At 59.5% G+C, this 18,527-nt stretch overlaps 1 protein-coding gene across 1 annotated transcript; it reads left to right on the plus strand.

Annotated features, from left to right (window-relative positions):
- Nucleotides 1-267: 267 nt before the first annotated feature.
- Bicra (BRD4 interacting chromatin remodeling complex associated protein) lies at nt 268-17,601 on the plus strand. The gene is given in 15 exon segments (XM_048368589.1): nt 268-1,220; nt 1,318-1,360; nt 3,623-3,688; nt 5,900-7,852; nt 8,395-8,571; nt 11,893-12,433; nt 12,436-12,500; nt 12,703-12,883; nt 12,985-13,094; nt 13,932-13,964; nt 13,966-13,994; nt 14,387-14,535; nt 15,055-15,149; nt 15,301-15,403; nt 16,009-17,601. Coding segments are annotated over 15 exon segments (4,554 nt in total). The 5' UTR covers nt 268-1,179; the 3' UTR covers nt 16,977-17,601.
- The last annotated feature ends 926 nt before the right edge of the window (nt 17,602-18,527 follow it).

The following is an 18,527-nucleotide window of genomic DNA, read 5'->3' on the forward strand; positions in this document are numbered from 1 at the left end:
ATAAACTAAAACCAAAAGGATCAGGGACAGTGGCCCAAGTGCCTAGCAAGTTCAAGTCCATGAGTTCAATTCCCCATGTCACCAGAAAGGGAGAAAAAAGGCATGTGGCCCGAGGAATGTATACTCTTTCCCAGCCAAAGGACTGTGAGGGAAACTTCCCCCATCTTCCGAGCCAGCCCCTGTTCCCAATGCTCAGCTATGTCACAAAGCACTTGAAGCTGGGGGGGGCCGGGTGGTGATGAGGAGGTCGCTGTTAGGTGTGTTGAGTGCCATGGGTGTAGGGCCAATGGACAGATGTGCAGGAGGACCCGTGGACTGGTGGATAGTGGAAGATGGAGGGACAGCTGAAGGGTCTTGGCAGAATCTTGAGAAAGAGAAAGAGATGGTTGGGTGCTTTGGAAAGATGGTGGGCTCCCTGAGGGCTGGGAGGGCCAATGGGCCACAATCCGGGGAGCAGCGTTTCCTGCGGGCATGGCACTGTGCTGACGAGGCCCCTGGCCCCGGGGGCTGCACAAGCTAACCTTTGTGAAGTGCGAGGCCGGGAGGGCTCGTGTCAAGCGCTCAACAAACGTTAGCCCTCCTCATCCTCATCATTGTGACCGCGAAGCTCAGCCTCGTGGGGGGCCCCCCCCACCCCGTGAGTCCTCCTCCCTGCCTCCCCTCCCCCACACCCTGCCCTCCCTCCCGTGCCTAGGGCCCTCTCTGATTGGCCCCCATCCTCATCCACTTGTGGGTAGGACAGGCCCCGTAGCACACGTTGGCTCCAGGCCAGGCCTGGGTGGTGAAAAGTACAGGCCCAGGAGCCTGACTGCCCAGGTTTGAGGCCTGGCTCCACCACCTGTTTGTGGGGTGGTAGAAAGGAGACATGTGGATGCCTCCTGTCCCTCAGGCGCAGGGTAAGGGACAGCTCCCCCCCACCCAGGGGACTCTGAAAGACTCCCCATTGTCAGCAGCGGCAGGCACTGGGGGTGTCTGGGGAGTGAGGAGAGGAGAGGAAAGGAAGGCATCCCTAGTCAGGTGTTTCTGATAGGAGGGGAGGTGACCCTCACCCCCATCTGTCCCCATGGAGCAGCTGTGGCTCCCTCCAGGGGGCTCCCCTGAAGGGAGGGGCCGGGCAAAGTGGCACAATCTAACCTTGTCTCCCTCGCCCTCTTCCCGACCCCACCCCATCCAGTGGCGATGGATGATGAGGATGGGAGATGCTTACTAGACGTGATTTGGTGAGTAATGCTGCACCCCACCCCCTTGCACCTCCTCTCTAACACCTCTTCCCCACACCCCTGCTCACCTCCTCAGCGTCTCCTCCCTCTCTTTCAGTGACCCTCAGGCGCTCAACGACTTCTTGCATGGATCAGAGAAGGTAAGTGCTGGGGTAGGAAGGGGCACTGCTTGGGTAGGAGATGGCAGAGTAGGCATCTCCCACGGGGCACTGGGCTTTGATGGTGCCGAATGACAGATGGCAAATCACTGCCCTCAGGCCATAGACAGTCTACACACGGCAGTCAGTCACTGATGAGGCGATCAGGGACAGCACTCTGCAGAGCATGATCAAATAATAGGAGGCTTAAAAGACAGGGTTGCATCGGTGCTGGTGCCTCACACCTGTCATCCCAGCTACTCAGTAGGCTGAGATCTGAGGATCATGGTTCAAAGCCTACCCAGGCAGGAAAGTCTGTGAGACTTTTTTTTTTTTTTTTTGCCAGTTCTGGGGCTTGAACTCAGGGCTTTGGCTTCTTTTTGCTCCCTGGCTTTGGCTTCTTTCTGCTCAAGGCTAACACTCTACCACTTGAGCCACATAGCTCTGCTTCTGGCTTTTTCTATATATGTGGTGTTGAGGAATCAAACCCAGGGCTTCATGTATACCAGGCAAGTACTCTACCACTAGGCCATATTTCCAGCCCTGTGAGACTCTTAGCTCCAACTAACCCCTCAAAAACCAGAAGTGGATTTGTGGCTCAAAGTGGTAGAGCACTAGCCTTGAGCAAAAGAGCTCAGGGACAGTGCCCAGACCCTGAGTTCAAGCCCTACAACTGACAAAAGAGACAGGATCACTGTGATGAAATGACATTGACAAATGTCACTGTGAGATGCTAAACAAGGAGCAGAAGGAGGGGGCAAAGCAGTGGGTGTAAGAATGGACGAAATACAAGTTGCCCGCTTCTGTGGGCCTAGCATGCCCTGCTATGCATTTGTGCTCGTGACTCTGGGTTATTAAGCAGGAGAATGGGGGTTTGGGTTTGCACCCCAGAGGCTACCTCTGGCAGTGGTGGTGAGTTGAGTGGAGTTCATTTTCTACAGCAGTGGAGGCGTTGGTTGGGGCTGGGGTCATCTAAGGGTCTGCCCAGGGCCAGCAGACGCATCCCCTTGACTCCTTCCTGTGGCTGTGGGCAGGAGAGGCCAGCTCCTGCCCTTGTGGGCCTCTCTGGCTCTACTTGTATCCTCGGGATCTGGCAGCTTTCCCTAGAGCCAGGGAGCCGCAAGAGCCCTGAGGGGTCTACAGTCCCTCTTATTTTTTCATTTTACTTGCTTACTTATTTTTGTGCCAATCCTGGGATTTGAACTCAGTGATCTAAGCACTGTCCCTGAACATTTTCCACTCAAGGCTAGTGCTTTACTACTTAAGGCTAGTGCTTTACAGCCCCACTTTGGGCTTTTTGATGGCTGATTAAGAGATGAGAATCTCTCAGACTTTCCTGTCCAAGCTGGCTTCAAACCAGATCCTCAGATCTCAGCCTCCTGAGTAGCTAGGATTACAGGTATCAACCATCGGCAACCTGGCTCATGGCCCCTTTTATGACCCAGTCTCCAGAGACACCCCCCCCCCCAGTCATTTTTATTGCATTAGTGTTCATCAAAAAGAATCCCACAGTCCACTCACACCAAATCCATTTTCTATTGTTTCAGTTAGGGTCTGGGGATTATTGATGCACTAGTGTTTTGTTTTTAGACGGCCTTGTTACATAACCCAGGCTGGCCTTAAACCTTCAGCCCTCTTGCCATTAACCTCCAAAGTGCTGGGATTGTAGGCATGTGCTATTGTGCCTGGTGAGCTCTGCCTTGCAGGGCAGCAGGGAGATGGGATGTGAGTCCGAGGCTTTGCTCTGGGGGATATAGAATTGGGTAGACTTGGTAGTGGAGCCACTGTCTAGGGGTTGAAGAACCGCAGTAATGGCTTGGTTTCAGGCTGGTGTGTGAGATGGGGGAATCTTGGGAACATTCTGGAAGTCCAGTGGGGCTGGTGGTTGTGGGGGCCAGGGCCTGCCTCAGGTGCCTGGGAGTCAGGCAGGTCCTTGCCCTAAGGGCTGCACACTTGCTGTCCTATTGGGTGCTTGGACTGAGTAGCAGAGGGAAGGGCTTGGTGATGACAGGGACAGTCCTTGGGGGACAGGTGGCGTTTGGGGACAACTCCTGAAGGATGAGACTGAGATGCTGGTGGTGGGGGGTCTGCTACAGGCCTCTTTCTCTGGAGCCTCTTTTCTGAAGCTCAGGTTCCTGCCTCCCTACAACCCCCACCCCAGCAACTTGTCTTTTTATGTAGAGTAACCATAAATTGGTTTCTGCTCTAGAGCCTGAGTCTGCCCTGCTGACCTTTGACCTTGGGTGGGGGCGGGTCTTCTTGCAGCTGGACAGCGATGACCTCCTGGATGCCCCTGTGGAGGCCCAAAGTGCCTTCTACGAAGGTCCTGGGGTAAGCGAGCACTACCTCCTCCTTAGTGCTGCTAGGCAGAGCAAGTTGCAGGGAGGGATGCAGCCTGAGGGCTTTCACAGGTGGGGGTGTGGCCTGAGGGCTTTCACAGGTGAGGGTGTGGCCTGAGGGCTTTCACAGGTGGGGGTGTGGCCTGAGGGCTTTCACAGGTGGGGGTGTGGCCCGAGGGCCTTTGTGGAGGAGTGTGGCCTGTGGCTTCCACAAGTTGAGGTATGGCCTGAGGGCCTTTACTGGTGGTGATGTGGCCCAAGGGCATTACTGTCAGGTGACCTGTTTTGTCCAAAGGCTCCCCCACGCAGGTGCGGGGCTGGGGGTGGTTCCCATGCCAGAGCTGCCTCTTCAGTGAAGGTAGCAGAAATGTAGCCAGTGGCCCGATGTTGGCTGGGGGGAGGGGGGGTTGGGGGGGTGTCACAGGGTGGGCGGGGGAAGTAATAAGTCATTTAGTGCATGTATAGGCCTCATAACAGTGTTGACCCAGCATGTCTATGTATCTTGTGAAAATTATTCTGTTTTTTGAACCCCCTAGCCTTGGTCCTTCCTGGGATTACAAACTACCCCTCCACACCCTACTTCTTGACTTCATGATTCTTACCATAGCAAGCATTTTCTCTAACCTGTAAGGTTGGGGGAGGTGGGAGGGGAGTCTAAACACTTAGCATACTTGTTCTGTTTTCACAACTGTCCTAGGAGCCTGGCTGTTACATATTTGGCAATTAAACAGGGTTAGAGTACCCTGCCAGCCTCTGCCTTCCTCCCACCATGCTTCAAAATTTTTCAGATTCTGGGGACTGGGAATGTGGCTTAGTGGTAGGGTGCTTGCCTAGCATGCATGGAGCTCTGGGTTCCATTCCTCAGTACCACATACACAGAAAAAGCTAGAAGTGGTGCGGTGGTTCTAGTGCTAGCCTTGAGCAAAAAGAAGCTCAGGGGACAGTTCCCAGACCCCAAGTTCAAGTCCCAGGACTGGCACCAAAGGAAAAAAACAACCAAGAAAACAAAAAACAAAATTTTTCAGATTCTGGAAAGGGGATGTGGCCCATCCACTGTGCAGAGAATCACACACTCATTTTTACTATCTTTTTCAGTACTGGAGACTGAACTCTGGGCTGCCCACATGTGCCTACCACACGAACCATACACAGCCCTGATCCCCCTCCCCCAAGTCACCACCCCCCCCCCCCCCCCCCCGCTGTCCCTGAGTTCTTTAGCTCAAGGCTAACCTCTAGCAATAGAGCCATAACACTTCCTTTTTTTTTTCCTGGTGGTTAGTTGGAGATGAGAGTCTCAGACTTTCCTGCCCTGGCTGGCTTTGGCTTTGAACCGATCCTCAGATCTCAGTCTCCTGAGTAGCTAGGATTACAGGTGTGAGCCACCAGCACCCAGTTTAGCCCTGATCCTTTCTCCTGATAGTTTTTTTCATATACGGTCTCAGTTTAATGTGAGAGCTGGACTGGCGTCAGACTGTGATTCTCCTACCTCTGCCTCCTGAGTGCTGGGATTACAGGCATGAGCCACAGCACCAAACACATTCACCCTTCTGTGGCCGAACCGTATAGGGGAGTTAAACCATACAGAGCCATATCTTACCAAGAGCACTAGGATGGACTGGCTGCTGTAAAAGTGATGAAAATACTCTTGTTGTTTAAGAACATTTTGGGGTTTGAGAATCACAAGTATTGTGTCTTCTATGAGTGTCTAAAAAATAGGCAATGGTAATCTCACTGGAGGCTGTGGCAAGAGGATCTGAGTTTGAGTAATCTGGGCTATATAGGCAGACTCGGCCTCAAGAAAAAAAAAATCCCTTTCTGCTAGTGGGTGCTGTGTGCAGGTGGAGAAACTAGGCAGCTGGGTGCTGGTGTCTCATGCCTATAATTCTAGCTACTTAGGAGGCTGAGATCTGAGGATCAAAGGCAGCCCAAGCAGGAATGTCTAAGTTTCTTACATCTAATTAACTACCAGAAAACTGCAAATGGTGCTGTAGCTCCAAGTGGTAGAGCGCAAGCCTTGAAGAAAAGAGTTCAAGGAGAGTACCTGGGCCCTGACTTCAAGCCCCACAACCAACAAAAAGAAAAAGAAAACAAAATAAAGAGACTCAGGGAGAGACTAAAGGACTCCTCTCCCTTGAGTATGGCAACCTCCGGGCCCTCTTCCTTTGCTCGCCTCACGTCCTGCCATTCATCCTTCTGCTTGCAGCTCCACGTGCAGGAAGCTCCGGGCAACCCCTTGAATCCAGAGCCCACCCAGCCAACCCCCAGCGTGGACCTGGACTTCCTGGAAGATGACATCCTGGGGTCCCCCGCCCCAGGCGGCGGAGGCGGGGGCAGCGGGGGCGCCGACCAGCCCTGCGACATCCTTCAGCAGAGTCTGCAGGAAGCCAACATCACAGAGCAGACACTGGAGGCTGAGGCTGAGCTGGACCTGGGCCCCTTCCAGCTGCCCACGCTGCAGCCCGCTGATGGTGGGGCAGGGCCCACAGGAACTGCAGGGACAGCCACTGTGGCCACGGGGCCCCAAGCCCTCTTCCCAGGCAGCGCTGATTTGCTGGGGCTGCAAGCACCACCCACTGTGCTGGCCCACCAAGCCCTGGTACCGCCCCAGGACGTGGTCAACAAGGCCCTGAGCGTTCAGCCCTTTCTGCAGCCTGTGGGCCTGGGAAATGTGACCCTGCAGCCCATCCCGGGCCTCCAGGGCCTGCCCAATGGCAGCCCGGGTGGCGCTACTGCGGCCACACTGGGCCTGGCGCCCATCCAGGTGGTTGGCCAGCCTGTCATGGCCCTCAACCCACCCGCTTCACAGCTCCTGGCCAAGCAGGTGCCCGTCAGCGGCTACCTGGCCTCGGCTGCGGGGCCCTCGGAGCCTGTGACTCTGGCCTCGGCTGGCATGTCGCCACAGGGTACTGGCCTGGTCATCCAGAAGAGCCTCCCAGCCGCCGTGGCCACCACGCTCAATGGGAACTCGGTTTTTGCCGGGGCTGGCGCAGCCACTGCGGGGGCCGGAGGGGCGCCCTCGGGACAGCCGCTGGCCGTAGCCCCAGGCCTGGGCGCGTCGTCCCTGGTGCCTGCACCCAATGTGATCCTGCACCGCACGCCCACCCCCATCCAGCCCAAGCCAGCCGGGGTGCTGCCCCCCAAGCTCTACCAGCTCACCCCGAAGCCCTTCGCCCCCACGGGCGCCACACTCACCATCCAGGGTGAGGCGGGGCCGCTCCCGCCGCCACCCAAGGCCCCCCAGAACCTGACTTTCATGGCGGCGGGCAAGGCCGGCCAGAATGTGGTGCTGTCGGGCTTCTCGGCGCCCGCCCTGCCTGCTAATGTCTTCAAGCCGCCCCCCGCCAGCACTGCCCCAGGCACCACCGCTGCCTCGGCCGGTGGGGCCCCGCCGCCGCCCCCCAGCGCCCTGAGCAAGCCCATGAGCCTGCACCTGCTCAACCAGGGCGGCATCGTCATCCCTGCCCAGCATGTGCTACCTGGCCAGAACCAGTTCCTGCTGCCCGGGGGGCCCCTGGGCGGGCAGATCCTCGCCGCTGCCCCCCATGCGGGCGCCCCGCTCCTTGCCAACCCCATCCTGGCCAACCAGAACCTGGCAGCTCCGCTCAGCCTGGGCCCGGTGCTGGCCCCGCACTCGGGACCGCCCAGCGCAGCACACATCCTGTCGGCCGCCCCCATCCAGGTGGGCCAGCCTGCCCTCTTCCAGATGCCTGTGTCGCTGGCCGCGGGCAGCCTGCCCACCCAGAGCCAGCCGGCCCCCGCGGGGACTCCCGCCGCCACCGTCCTCCAAGGCGTCGCACTGCCCCCCAGCGCCACCGTGGCCATGCTCAACGCGCCTGATGGCCTGGTCCAGCCGGCCACCCCCACCGCCGCTGCCTCTGGGGAGGCCCCCCAGGTCCTCGCCGCCTCTGTGCAGCCTGCCTCCGCCGGGCCTCCTGCCGTCAGCACCCCACTTCCCCCCGGTCTCCAGCCATCACCTGCACAGCAGCCCGCACAGGCAGCCTCCACCCCTCAGGCCTCCGGACCGCCTCAGGCCACCACCCCCCAGCCCAGCCCGGGCCTGGCATCCAGCCCCGAGAAGATCGTCCTGGGGCAGCCGCCCTCTGTGGCCACCTCGGCCATTGTCACTCAGGACTCCCTGCAGATGTTTCTTCCCCAGGTACCGGCACTGGGATGGGACAGGGGAGGCTGGTGGGGTGCAGCCACTTGGGTGGGGGGTGTTCATATAGTTGAAGGGAGCAAGGCAGAGATGGCAGGCCCCAGGGGAGGCCCATGTGGTAAGGGACCTGCTGTCTGGGGTAACAGTGGACAGATTGACAGGCTGACTGATGGATGGACAAGGGACAGGACTGGCTGAAAGACATAACACAGGAGTTTCAGGGGGCATGGGGAAGGCATGGGTGGGTGGGCAGATGATGGGTGGATGGCGAAGGATTGCTGGATAGAAAATGGATGGAAGATGGAGGAAAGGATGGATTCAGTATAGATTGATGGATAGAGCACAGATGGATGTGGCAGAGAGAGGAAGGGTGGGTGGAACTGGAAGACCGGCTGATAGAAAAGACCATGGTCCCCAGATTGGCATTGCCCCAGTGACCCTGGCCACATAGCACTCCTTCTCTGGAGCCCCTGGGGTGGCAGTCTTGAGTGGGAGGCTGGTGTCCCTGGGGGCCTTCTGACCCTGTGCGGCCACCATTGCAGGAGAGGAACCAGCAGCCCCTCTCCACAGAGGGTCCCCACCTCTCCGTGCCTGCCTCGGTCATAGTCAGCGCCCCGCCTCCCGCCCAAGACTCAGCCCTGGCCACCCCCATCGCCAAAGGAGCTGGTCCTGGCCCTCAGGCCCCCGACAGCCAGGCTTCCCCGGCTCCGGCCCCCCAGGTAGACAACCCAGCAGCCTCCACCCTCCCTCCTGCACTGCCCCTTGCTGCCCTGCCTGCCTCTGTTTCGCTGACTTGGGAAATGTGCTCGCCTCTGTCCCCCGCTCTGCACTTCCTTAGTGTCTCCCGGGCACTGTGGTCATCCCAAGTAGCCCAGGTTATAGCAAGACAGGAAACGGGGTGCTTTCCATAGCCAAGCAAGTACTGTGTTCAGAGGGTTCACCTGGCAAAAAGTACTAAAGACACTCCGCAGAAAGTTCTGTGCTCCCCAGCCCTGAGCTCCATCCAGCTCCATCCCAGCTCCATTTTGAATTGCCTTACTGTGCTTTAAACACCACATCAAATGTGGAGGACTCTGCCCAAGGTTTAACCTGGCTCTTATCATTTCAGCTCAGCTCCACAATCTGGTTTCTATTTATTTATTGTGTACCAGTACCAGGGCTTGATCCACAGCTCCCCTTCTGGCTTTTTTTTTTGTGTTTAACTGGACATAAAAGTCTCATGGACTTTCCTGCCCAGACTGGCTACCAACCCGAATCTCAGATCTCAGCCTTCTGAGTAGCTAAGATTGCAGGCGTGGTCCACTGACACCCAGCAGAGTTCTTATTTTAATTTCTGTTTCTTCTTTGTGAATGAGGTCAGGCGAGCCTTCACAGGTAAAGAGCCAGTCCATGATATCGTTGACCTGCTTTGGAGTTTTAAGCAAATGTGTGGAGGGGACAGCTGAGATGGACCTAGAGGATTGGAGCAGCAGCAGTGTGACCCTCCCTCCCAAGCAGGAGCACTTTCTTGTTTCACTGCAAGTAGTCTCCATCTAAACCTCACCACGGGGCCCATTTTCACATGTGGTACCAGAATAGAGAGGGAGATTAACCAGCCCAGGGCTACCCAGCTGAGAATGGCAGTTTGGGTTCAAACTCTGGAGCTGTCAGACTCAGTTTACCTACCTGGGAGAAAGGAGGAAGGCAGCTTGCCCACAGGTTGCTGTGAAAGACCTTGGCAAGGGATCCGAGCATAGGCCCAGGGGTGGCTCTGTCAGCCCTCGGTGGTGCTGGTCTGCAGCAGGGCTGGTGTGACAGAGGGTCTTGTGTGCTTGCCATGTGTACAGGTATACATGTCCCCTGGGGAAAGAGTCCCCCAGCGTAAGGGCAGCTGTGGTAGGCTGGACATTGTGGTTCATGCCTGTGGTTCATTCTAACTATGTGAGAAGCCAAGACCAGGAGGGTTGCAGTTCAAGGCCAGCCTGTGCAGAAAACTCTGTAAGCTAGGCTGGAGGCATAATTCAAGTAGGGGAGCCCTGACTATAAGCAAGCAAGCCCAACAAGCGTAAGGTCCTGAGTTCAAGCCCTGGTACTAGCAAAAAACAAAGACAAACAAGACCAGTCTTTTAGTACTTTGTCCCCTCTCTCTTCCTCCTCTTCTTTTATTTTTGGTGCTGGTTCTGAGGCTTGAACTCAGGGCTTGGGTGCTGTCACTTAAACTTTTGTTTTGCCAGTTGTAGAGCTTGAAATCAGGGCCTGAGCACTTCTTTTTTTTTTTTTGGCCAGTCCTGGGCCTTGGACTCCGGGCCTGAGCACTGTCCCTGGCTTCTTCCCGCTCAAGGCTAGCACTCTGCCACTTGAGCCACAGCGCCGCTTCTGGCCGTTTTCTGTATATGTGGTGCTGGGGAATCGAACCTAGGGCCTCGTGTATCCGAGGCAGGCACTCTTGCCACTAGGCTATATCCCCAGCCCTGAGCACTTCTTTTTAAAAGCTCAAGACTGGCACTCTTCCACTTGAACTTAAACTTTTTGCTCGACTAGCACTCTATCACTTGGACCACAGCTCCGTTTCCCCCCTATTCTTCCCTGATGGTTGTGTGTATTTTAAGAATCCATACCATCGAGGATTGGGTCCGAGGACTGCGTCTCGTGCATACTACCTGAGTCCTCCTTAGGGAGGATAGCTCGGTCTCAGTGGCAAGCAAGGTTGCAGGGTGTAAGATGTGGTCAAGGCACTGCCCCTTCTCCTTGCTCTCAGCATCCTAGTTTTTGGGACAGGTGCTGGAGGCCCAAGGTCATGGCTGTCCTGGGGGCCCCAGGCTGCTTCCTGGGGTCTAGGCAGGGGACAGCCCCCTTGCCACAGCAGAAATGCTGCTGCCCAGATCTTCACTTAGAGCCATAGCCCTTCTGGTCCCTCAGCTCATTGCTGGATAGGATTGTATCCTTCTGTTGGCTAACTGTGGGAGGGATTCTGGAAAGGTCCCAGGCAGGAAGCAAAAGCCAAGGGAGACTTGAGCCCATGTTGCCCACGTCTGGAGACAGAGCAATGGGGCCAGAGGACAGGGAGGCTGAGGAGGGGACACTGGGTCCCCTGGGGTGGCACCTCTGGCTGCTGGTGGGCATCTTAGGAAGACCATGAGCGCTCACTAAGCCAGGGGGAAAGAGGGACAACCGGAAGCAGCCTGCTAGGTGGGATAGGAGGGGGTGAGCACAGTGGGGACATGTTAGGCTGGAGGAGATGAACTCGGGAAGAGCTCATCTCCCCTCTGCCTTCCTGCTGCCCCCCCCTGCTGGTTTGTTTGTGAGTTTGCTGTGCTCCCCCAAACTCCATCTCTGTTGTGATGCTGGGTGTCTGAGGGCCTGTCAGCAGCCTCTGGCCTGGGTCAGTCAAGGCTGGCCCTCTAGCATTTGGGTACGTGCTTGGAATCACTGGTTTCACTCTGGCCTCCGCAGCCCTGATTCTGGGGAGCCTGTTTTTCAGGGGAGCCCCTTGCATATTGCACAGTGCAGCAGAGGCCCCTACATACCTGCAGACTCAGGGCCACCAGGGTCTGATAAAGAGGCACACAGCTAGGCTGGTGCCCCTCCCCCCACTTCAGGACACCAAACAGCCCAGGCCTGGAGGTCCCTTGTCCGGACCCTCTTCCGCCCCATGCCGCGTAGCACCCTGCTTTTAGCCTGGGACCCACTGCCTTGGCTTGGCTGCTGGCCAGGGCCCACTGCCCCTTCCTGCTGCTGCTTTCAGTCTCCCATCGAGCCGGGCAGCCCTGTGTCCCCTGTGCTGCCCCTGCTGCTGCTTCGCCGCTGCCCCCAACCCCCAACCTCTGCCAGCTCGCCTTCCACTGCGGGGAGGGGCGCAAGTGGGGCAGAAGGGGGAGATGAGCGGGCAGACACGTGGGGTAGAGGGCGGGATGGGGTGTGGGCTGAGGGGGGATCTGAGGAAGGAGAAAGAAGGGGTCTTGGCAGGACCCATCCTCAGGGGCAGGGGAACAGGGGGACCCAGGGTGCTAGGTAGTGGGAGTGCAGGCTGGTCTGACCCACCCTTCCTCTCCCCTGCCCAGATCCCAGCCGCAGCTCCGCCGAAGGGCCCAGGCCCTGCCTCTTCCCCCTCACTACCTCACCAGGCCCCCCTGGGAGACAGCCCCCACCTGCCCTCCCCACACCCTGCCCGCCCCCCCTCCCGGCCACCCTCCCGCCCCCACTCCCGCCCCCCCTCCCAGCCCCAGAGCTCGTCCCGGCCCCCCTCCGAGCCAGCCCTGCACCCCTGCCCCCCGCCCCAGGCGCCCCCTGCCCTGCCTGGCATCTTCGTTATCCAGAACCAGCTGGGCGCCCCCCTGCCCACCAGCACCCCGGCTCCCACCGTCCCTGGCCCCCCGCAGCCTCTGCGGCCCCCATCCCAGCCTCCCGAGGGGCCGCCAGCTGCGCACCTGGCCCCAGCCTCCGCCTCCTCCGAGCCACCCACCAGGTTGCCAGCCCCCTCGCTACCCGACTTCCAGCTCCAGTTCCCCCCTGGCCAGGGGCCCCACAAGTCCCCGACGCCCCCACCGACCCTCCACCTGGTCTCCGAGCCCGCAGCGCTGCCCCCACCGCCTCCTCGGACCTTCCAATGGTGGCCGCCCCCTTCCCGGCGCTGCCCCAACCCAAGGCTCTCCTGGAGAGATTCCACCAGGTAACGGGGGCGGTGCTGACGACGCCCCTCCCACACGGCCCCTGCCCAAGCTCCGCCCCTGCCATGCTCAAGCTCCACCCCCATGCCCAAGCCCCACCCCTGCGCGCCCCCTGTATGTAAGCCTTTCCTTCCTTCTCCAGTACACCTGACCTTGCCCACAGCCGGCCCAAGCCCCACCTCTCACCCACCTGTCCTTCCTCAGGTACCGTCTGGGATCATTCTCCAGAACAAGACTGGGGTAGTCCCCACCACCCCGCAGACCTCCACCAGCCTAGGGCCTCTGGCCAGCACCACTGCCTCTGTGCTGGTCAGTGGGCAGGCCCCACCCGGAACCCCCGCCGCTGCCAGCCACACCTCAGCCCCAGCACCCATGGCCGCTGCAGGTAGAAGAGGTGCAGGCACTCGGTGAGGAGGTGGGCTTGATGGGGTGGAGAGGGACCTTCACCCCAGTGACCCTGGGCTCTGTCTCTCTTGCCCACCCCAGGCCTCCCTCCTCTGCTTCCTGCCGAGAGCAAAGCTTTTGCCAGCAACCTCCCCAGCCTGGGTGTGGCCAAGGCCACTATTTCTGGACCAGGGAAGACCTCTGTGCTGCAGGTACAGGGGACCTCGGGGTAGGGAGGAGGGCGGACCCCTAACTCGAGGGAAATAGGCTGGGAGGGCAGGATGGAGCTAGCTGCACCCTGCACCAGACAGAGGCAGCCAAGATGCCCAAGAGCCAGACAGGGACAGCAAGGGGCAGGCAGGACCACTGCCAGACCAGAGGCCAACCATCCAGGCAGCTGATGGGCACCAAGACAGCAGGTGACAATGTGAGGTGCCCCCAGGGCAGGGCAGGCGACACTGAGCAGCAAGGATAGGGTCAAGACCACAAGGTGGCCCGGCACCCGTGGCTCACACCTGTCACCCTAGCGACTCAGGAGACAGATCGGAGGATTGAGGTTTGAAGCTAGCCCAGACAGAAAGGTCCCTAAGACCCTTATCTCTAATTAGCCAGTAAAAAGCTGGAAGTGGGATTGTGGTTTAAGTGGTAGAGCGCCTTGCTCAGAAAAGCGAAAGAACAGCACCCAGACCATGAGTTCAAGCCTGAGAATCTGCACACATGTACACAGAAGGCACTCTATAACTTGTGTCATTTCTCCCCCCCCCCCCCCCCCAGTTTGCCTCTTTTTCATATAGGGTCTAGAACTTTTGCCCAAGCTAGCCTTGAATCACCAACCTCTCCCCTGCGCCTTCCCTACTGGGATTACAGGCTTGTGTGGGACCCACGCTGGGCCCCCCAGCAGGTCTCTGGCTTTCTTTGTGCACATATATATTAGCTCATGTTAGTTACTCGGAGGGAATCCAATCCACAGCGGGGAGGTGGGAGGGGGGCAGGCTGGAGGGGGGACCCTGCCCCCCAGCAGTACTGGTCACTGGCCTCCTTCCTCCCAGTATGAGAGCAAGTTGAGCAGCCTGAAGAAGCCGCCCCCCCCTGCAACCCAGCAAGGAAGCCTGGTAAGTGAGAGACAGTGGCAGAGAAGGGGGGAGGTAAGCCATACGGAGACTGCTCACTGTGACCACCCGCCGGAGGAAGCCGCCAGGAAAGAAAAGGCTTAGATGCAGAGTTGGTGGTGTCGTGCCGCCCCCACCTGGCGGGAGGTAGAATTACATGGCGTCCAGCCTTCCAGATCTCTTCCTGCTTTGGGTTGCTGTGGGCCAGAGTGACTTCCCTCACCTTTCTGGGCCTCAGTTTTCTGTTCTGTAACATGGGGGTGCAGGTGGCACCTGCCGACTTTGGCCTGTTGGTACATGCTCCTTTCCCCTTGCAGTGTCCAGCTTGGGGCTGGAGCCTGTGATGGGGTCCTCACCCTGCTCTGTGTGTGATCTCTACCCCTGCCTGCCCCCAGTTTCCTGGAGCATTTGCACAAACATCAGGGATCCGTCCTGCATCCCGACTACAAGACGGCCTTCCCGTCCTTCGAGGACGCCCTGCATCGCCTCCTGCCCTACCACGTCTACCAGGGTGCCCTGCCCTCCCCCAATGACTACCACAAAGGTGAGGCTCCCTACCTGTCTCCCTGTATCCCCCAGTGTGACCCCCTAGCTCTGGACCAGCACTGGGTGGGGGGGCGGGAGGGGGAAGGGGCTGTAAAGCCTGAGTACACTTGGCTGCACACACATCTGTAGTCTATACTGGTCTGTACTGCGCGCACATACTCATAGGCCCTCCGTGGTCTGTATCATGGGTGCATGCTTGTGGGCCCTCCGTGGTCTGTAATGCGCGTGTGTGCTCCTGGGCCCGCCGTGGCCTGTATTGTGCATGGGCGCTCATGGGCCCTCTGTGGTCTATACTGCACGCGCGGGCTTGTGGGCCCTCCGTGGCCTGTACTGCGTGTGCACGCTCGTGGGCCCTCCTTGGCCTGTACTGTGTGCGTGCTCCTCGTGGGCCCTCCTTGGCCTGTACTGTGTGCGTGCTCCTCGTGGGCCCTCCGTGGCCTGTACTGCGTGTGCGCGCTCGTGGGCCCTCCATCACGCACATCCGACCTTGGGCCCTGCTGGCTTTTCCTCCTGGCAGTGGACGAGGAGTTTGAGACCGTCTCCACGCAGCTGCTGAAGCGCACGCAGGCCATGCTGAATAAATACCGGCTCCTACTCCTGGAGGAGTCCCGGGTAGGGTCCCCATTCCCCCACCTCACCTGGAAAGGCGCATGGAGGGGAGGCCGCGGCCTGGGCACGGGACAGCGGGAGCCCACCTGGACCCCCAGACTGGACACCTCACCCCCCTCCCCATCCTCACTCTTCTCTCCCCCTTTTCCTCCAGAGGGTGAGCCCCTCGGCGGAGATGGTGATGATCGACCGCATGTTCATTCAGGAGGAGAAGACCACCCTAGCCTTGGATAAGCAGCTGGCCAAGGAGAAGCCAGGTGAGAGATGAGGGGGGCTGAGGCACCTCACATCCCCTAACACCACCTCTCCCCTCAGGGTTGCCAGCTAGGGGAGGGCAGGGCCCTGCCTCCCTATGCCACCAGGTGGTGCCAGAGCCCCATCCGAGAAAGGAGAGCGGGCCTGGGGGCGGGCTGGCAAGATAGGACGCCTTGCCTGGATGGCACCACTCTCCATGCCCATCGGGTGCTGGCACTGCAAAAACGAGCCCTCCTGAGTGCTTCTTCTCGGTGTCTTTAGTGCCCACCCTGGTCTGTGGGAGGCAGGTGGGAGGTAGAAGAGCATCCCTTAGCTATAACTTGGGACTGCCCTGGTTCAAATCCCAGCTCTGCCAGGCGCTGGGCGGGCGGCCTGGGCTGAGGCCCTGGACCTGTCCCCATGCGTCTCTAGTAGCCGGGATTACAGGCGTGCCCCACCAGGCCCTATGTTCTCCCTCTTCTTCTGCCTCTGGGGACGGCCACAGGGTCATGGGAGCAGTGTGTCCCCGGGGTTTTGCCGAAGCTGCGCCTGGCAGGCCACGGGTGCTGGGATGAGGTCCCCTTGCCAGCGCTGCTGAGTTTGGGGGCTCTCCCCCCTGGCCCCGCAGATGAGTACGTGTCTTCCTCGCGGCCCCTGGGCCTCGCCGTCTCAGCGCCATCTTCGTCCTTGTCGGCCTCCGAGGGTCACCGGCCCCCGCCTGCAGCCTCGGCCCCCGGCCCGGTGCAGCCCCCCGCGCACCCACCCACCAAGCTGGTGATCCGGCACGGGGGCGCGGGCGGCTCCCCGTCCGTGACCTGGGCACGGGCCTCGGCGTCACTGGACGCGGATGAGGACGGCCCCATGCCCTCCCGCAACCGCCCGCCCATCAAGACCTACGAGGCCCGCAGCCGCATCGGCCTCAAGCTGAAGATCAAGCAGGAGGCCGGGCTCAGCAAGGTGGTGCACAACACCGCCCTGGACCCTGTGCACCAGCCGCCGCCACCTCCGCCACCACCACCACCTGCCCCGGGCCGCACGCCCGAGCCGCCGCCCGCCGCGCAGGTCAACGGCACCGCCGACCACGCGCCGCCCGCGCCCCGCAAGCCGGCGGGGCCACCCGCGCCCTGCCCGCGCCTGCCGCTGCGCAAGACCTACCGCGAGAATGTGGGCGGCCCCGCGCCCGCGCCCACCAAGGTGGACGAGGCCACGAGCGGCCTGATCCGCGAGCTGGCGGCCGTGGAGGACGAGCTGTACCAGCGCGTGCTGAAGGGCGCGGAGCCCGGCGCGGGGCCGGGGCCTGGGGCCGCGCCGCCCGAGCCCGCCTGGGAGCCGCCGCCGCTGCCCCCCAGCAAGCGCCGCAAGTCCGAGTCCCCCGACGTGGACCAGGCCAGCTTCTCCAGCGACAGCCCGCAGGACGACGCGCTCACCGAGCACCTGCAGAGCGCCATCGACAGCATCCTCAACCTGCAGCAGGCGCCGGGCCGCGCCGCCTTCCCCGGCCCGCACCCGGGCCCCGCGCCCGCGCCCGCTTCCCCCGCGCCCTTCCCGCCTGCCAGCCACAACGGAGGCCTGGGCTCCAGGACGTTGAACAGATAACACCGGCTCCTCCCCAGCCTCCCGGGGGGCGCAGCTGGGACACCCCAACCCCTCCTTGCCTAACTTATTTGAGTCACAAAGGCCTCCGTCCAACTCCCGTGTCCGTGGCCGGTGGGGTCTGGATGGGGCTGCAGTGTAATGTAAACGCGAAGGGGCCACCGTGGTGCCCGAGGGTTCTTCCTGCCACAGCCATTTCCTGTGGCCTGGGGACGTGCGTGGGGTGTGCGCGGCCCCGGGGTGCGCACATCCGTCACAGGCGCCAGGAGTTGGGTAGGGCCTCAGACCCACCAGGCCTCTCCTGCCGTCCACCCTGGGCCACGAGACAAAAGGCGGAGTGGCCCCATACGTGCGCGCACGCGCATGAGAGCTCCCATCCCTGCCTCCACCTCGCAGCCCGAGCCGCAGCAAGACGCGGGGTCCCCACCCCCGACCCCAGCCCGGGCTTCCCTCCTCTCCCCACGTCCCGCCGCCCCGCGCCACGTTTTGAAATCTCGGAGACAAAACTAGTACTGTAAGATAAATTTTTTTGTACTGTATTTATTGTGTATAACGATTTTTTTAAAAGGAGAATTCTGTACATTTAGAACTCTTGTAAATTAAAAGCCGATCCTTTTTTTAAAACTGTACTCCAGCCCCTTCGGTCCAGTTGTTTTTCGTGGGAGGTTGGACAGGGAGGGCTCTCCAGGTATGCGGGGCCTGGAGCTCCCCTGCTGGGGGTGGGGGTGGGGGTGGGAGGCTGGCCAGAGTGGGGAAGACGCCCCCCAGGGCTGAGTACTTTGCCGTCATTCATGCATGCCAGGCATCTGGCATCTGTCTGCCTGTACTGATCACTGCGTGGCATAATGTAGAAAATAGCTCCCGCCCCAGGCTCGACGGGCAGTCACTACATTCCCCATAGAGGCCTGCAGCCCCCACCATCCCTGTCTGGGGGCCCTGAGCTCTGCTCTGGGGAAGCTTGGGGTTAGGATATTGCCAGCTTTACCTCGATATGGGCATCAACCTTGCTTTACAAGTACTGTGGTTAAAACCTTACTTTAGGGATGAGACTATGGCTTAGTGGTAGAGTGCTTGCCTTGCATGCATGAAGCCCTGGGTTCTCTTCCTTAGTACCACATACACAGAAAAGACCATAAGTGAGTAGGGCTGTGGCTCAAGTGGCAGAGCGTTAGTGTTGAGCAAAAAGAAGCCAGGGATAGTGCTCAGGCCCTGAGTCCACGCCCCAGGACTGGCCAAAAAAAAAAAAAAGAAAAGAAAAGAAAAAGAGCTCAGGGACAGTGCCCAAGCCCCGAGTTCAAGCCTCACTACTGACAAGACAAAAGAAAACAAAAAGTTGAGGCTGGAATGTGGCTTGGTGGTAGAGTGCTTGTCTAGCATGCATGAGGGCCTGGTTCAAGTCCTCAGTACCACATATACAAAACCATAAAAATTTGACCAATGGCCTGAGTTCAAGCCCTGTTACAAGTACATAAAATAAAGAATAAACAAATACAGAATAGGGTAGCCAGTGCCAAGAAAGAAATCAGGCCAGGGTAACGGGGGGCTTTACAGAGG

The sequence above is a fragment of the Perognathus longimembris genome, chromosome 20 (assembly GCF_023159225.1).
Source record: "Perognathus longimembris pacificus isolate PPM17 chromosome 20, ASM2315922v1, whole genome shotgun sequence".
Classification (NCBI taxonomy): Eukaryota; Metazoa; Chordata; class Mammalia; order Rodentia; family Heteromyidae; genus Perognathus; species Perognathus longimembris.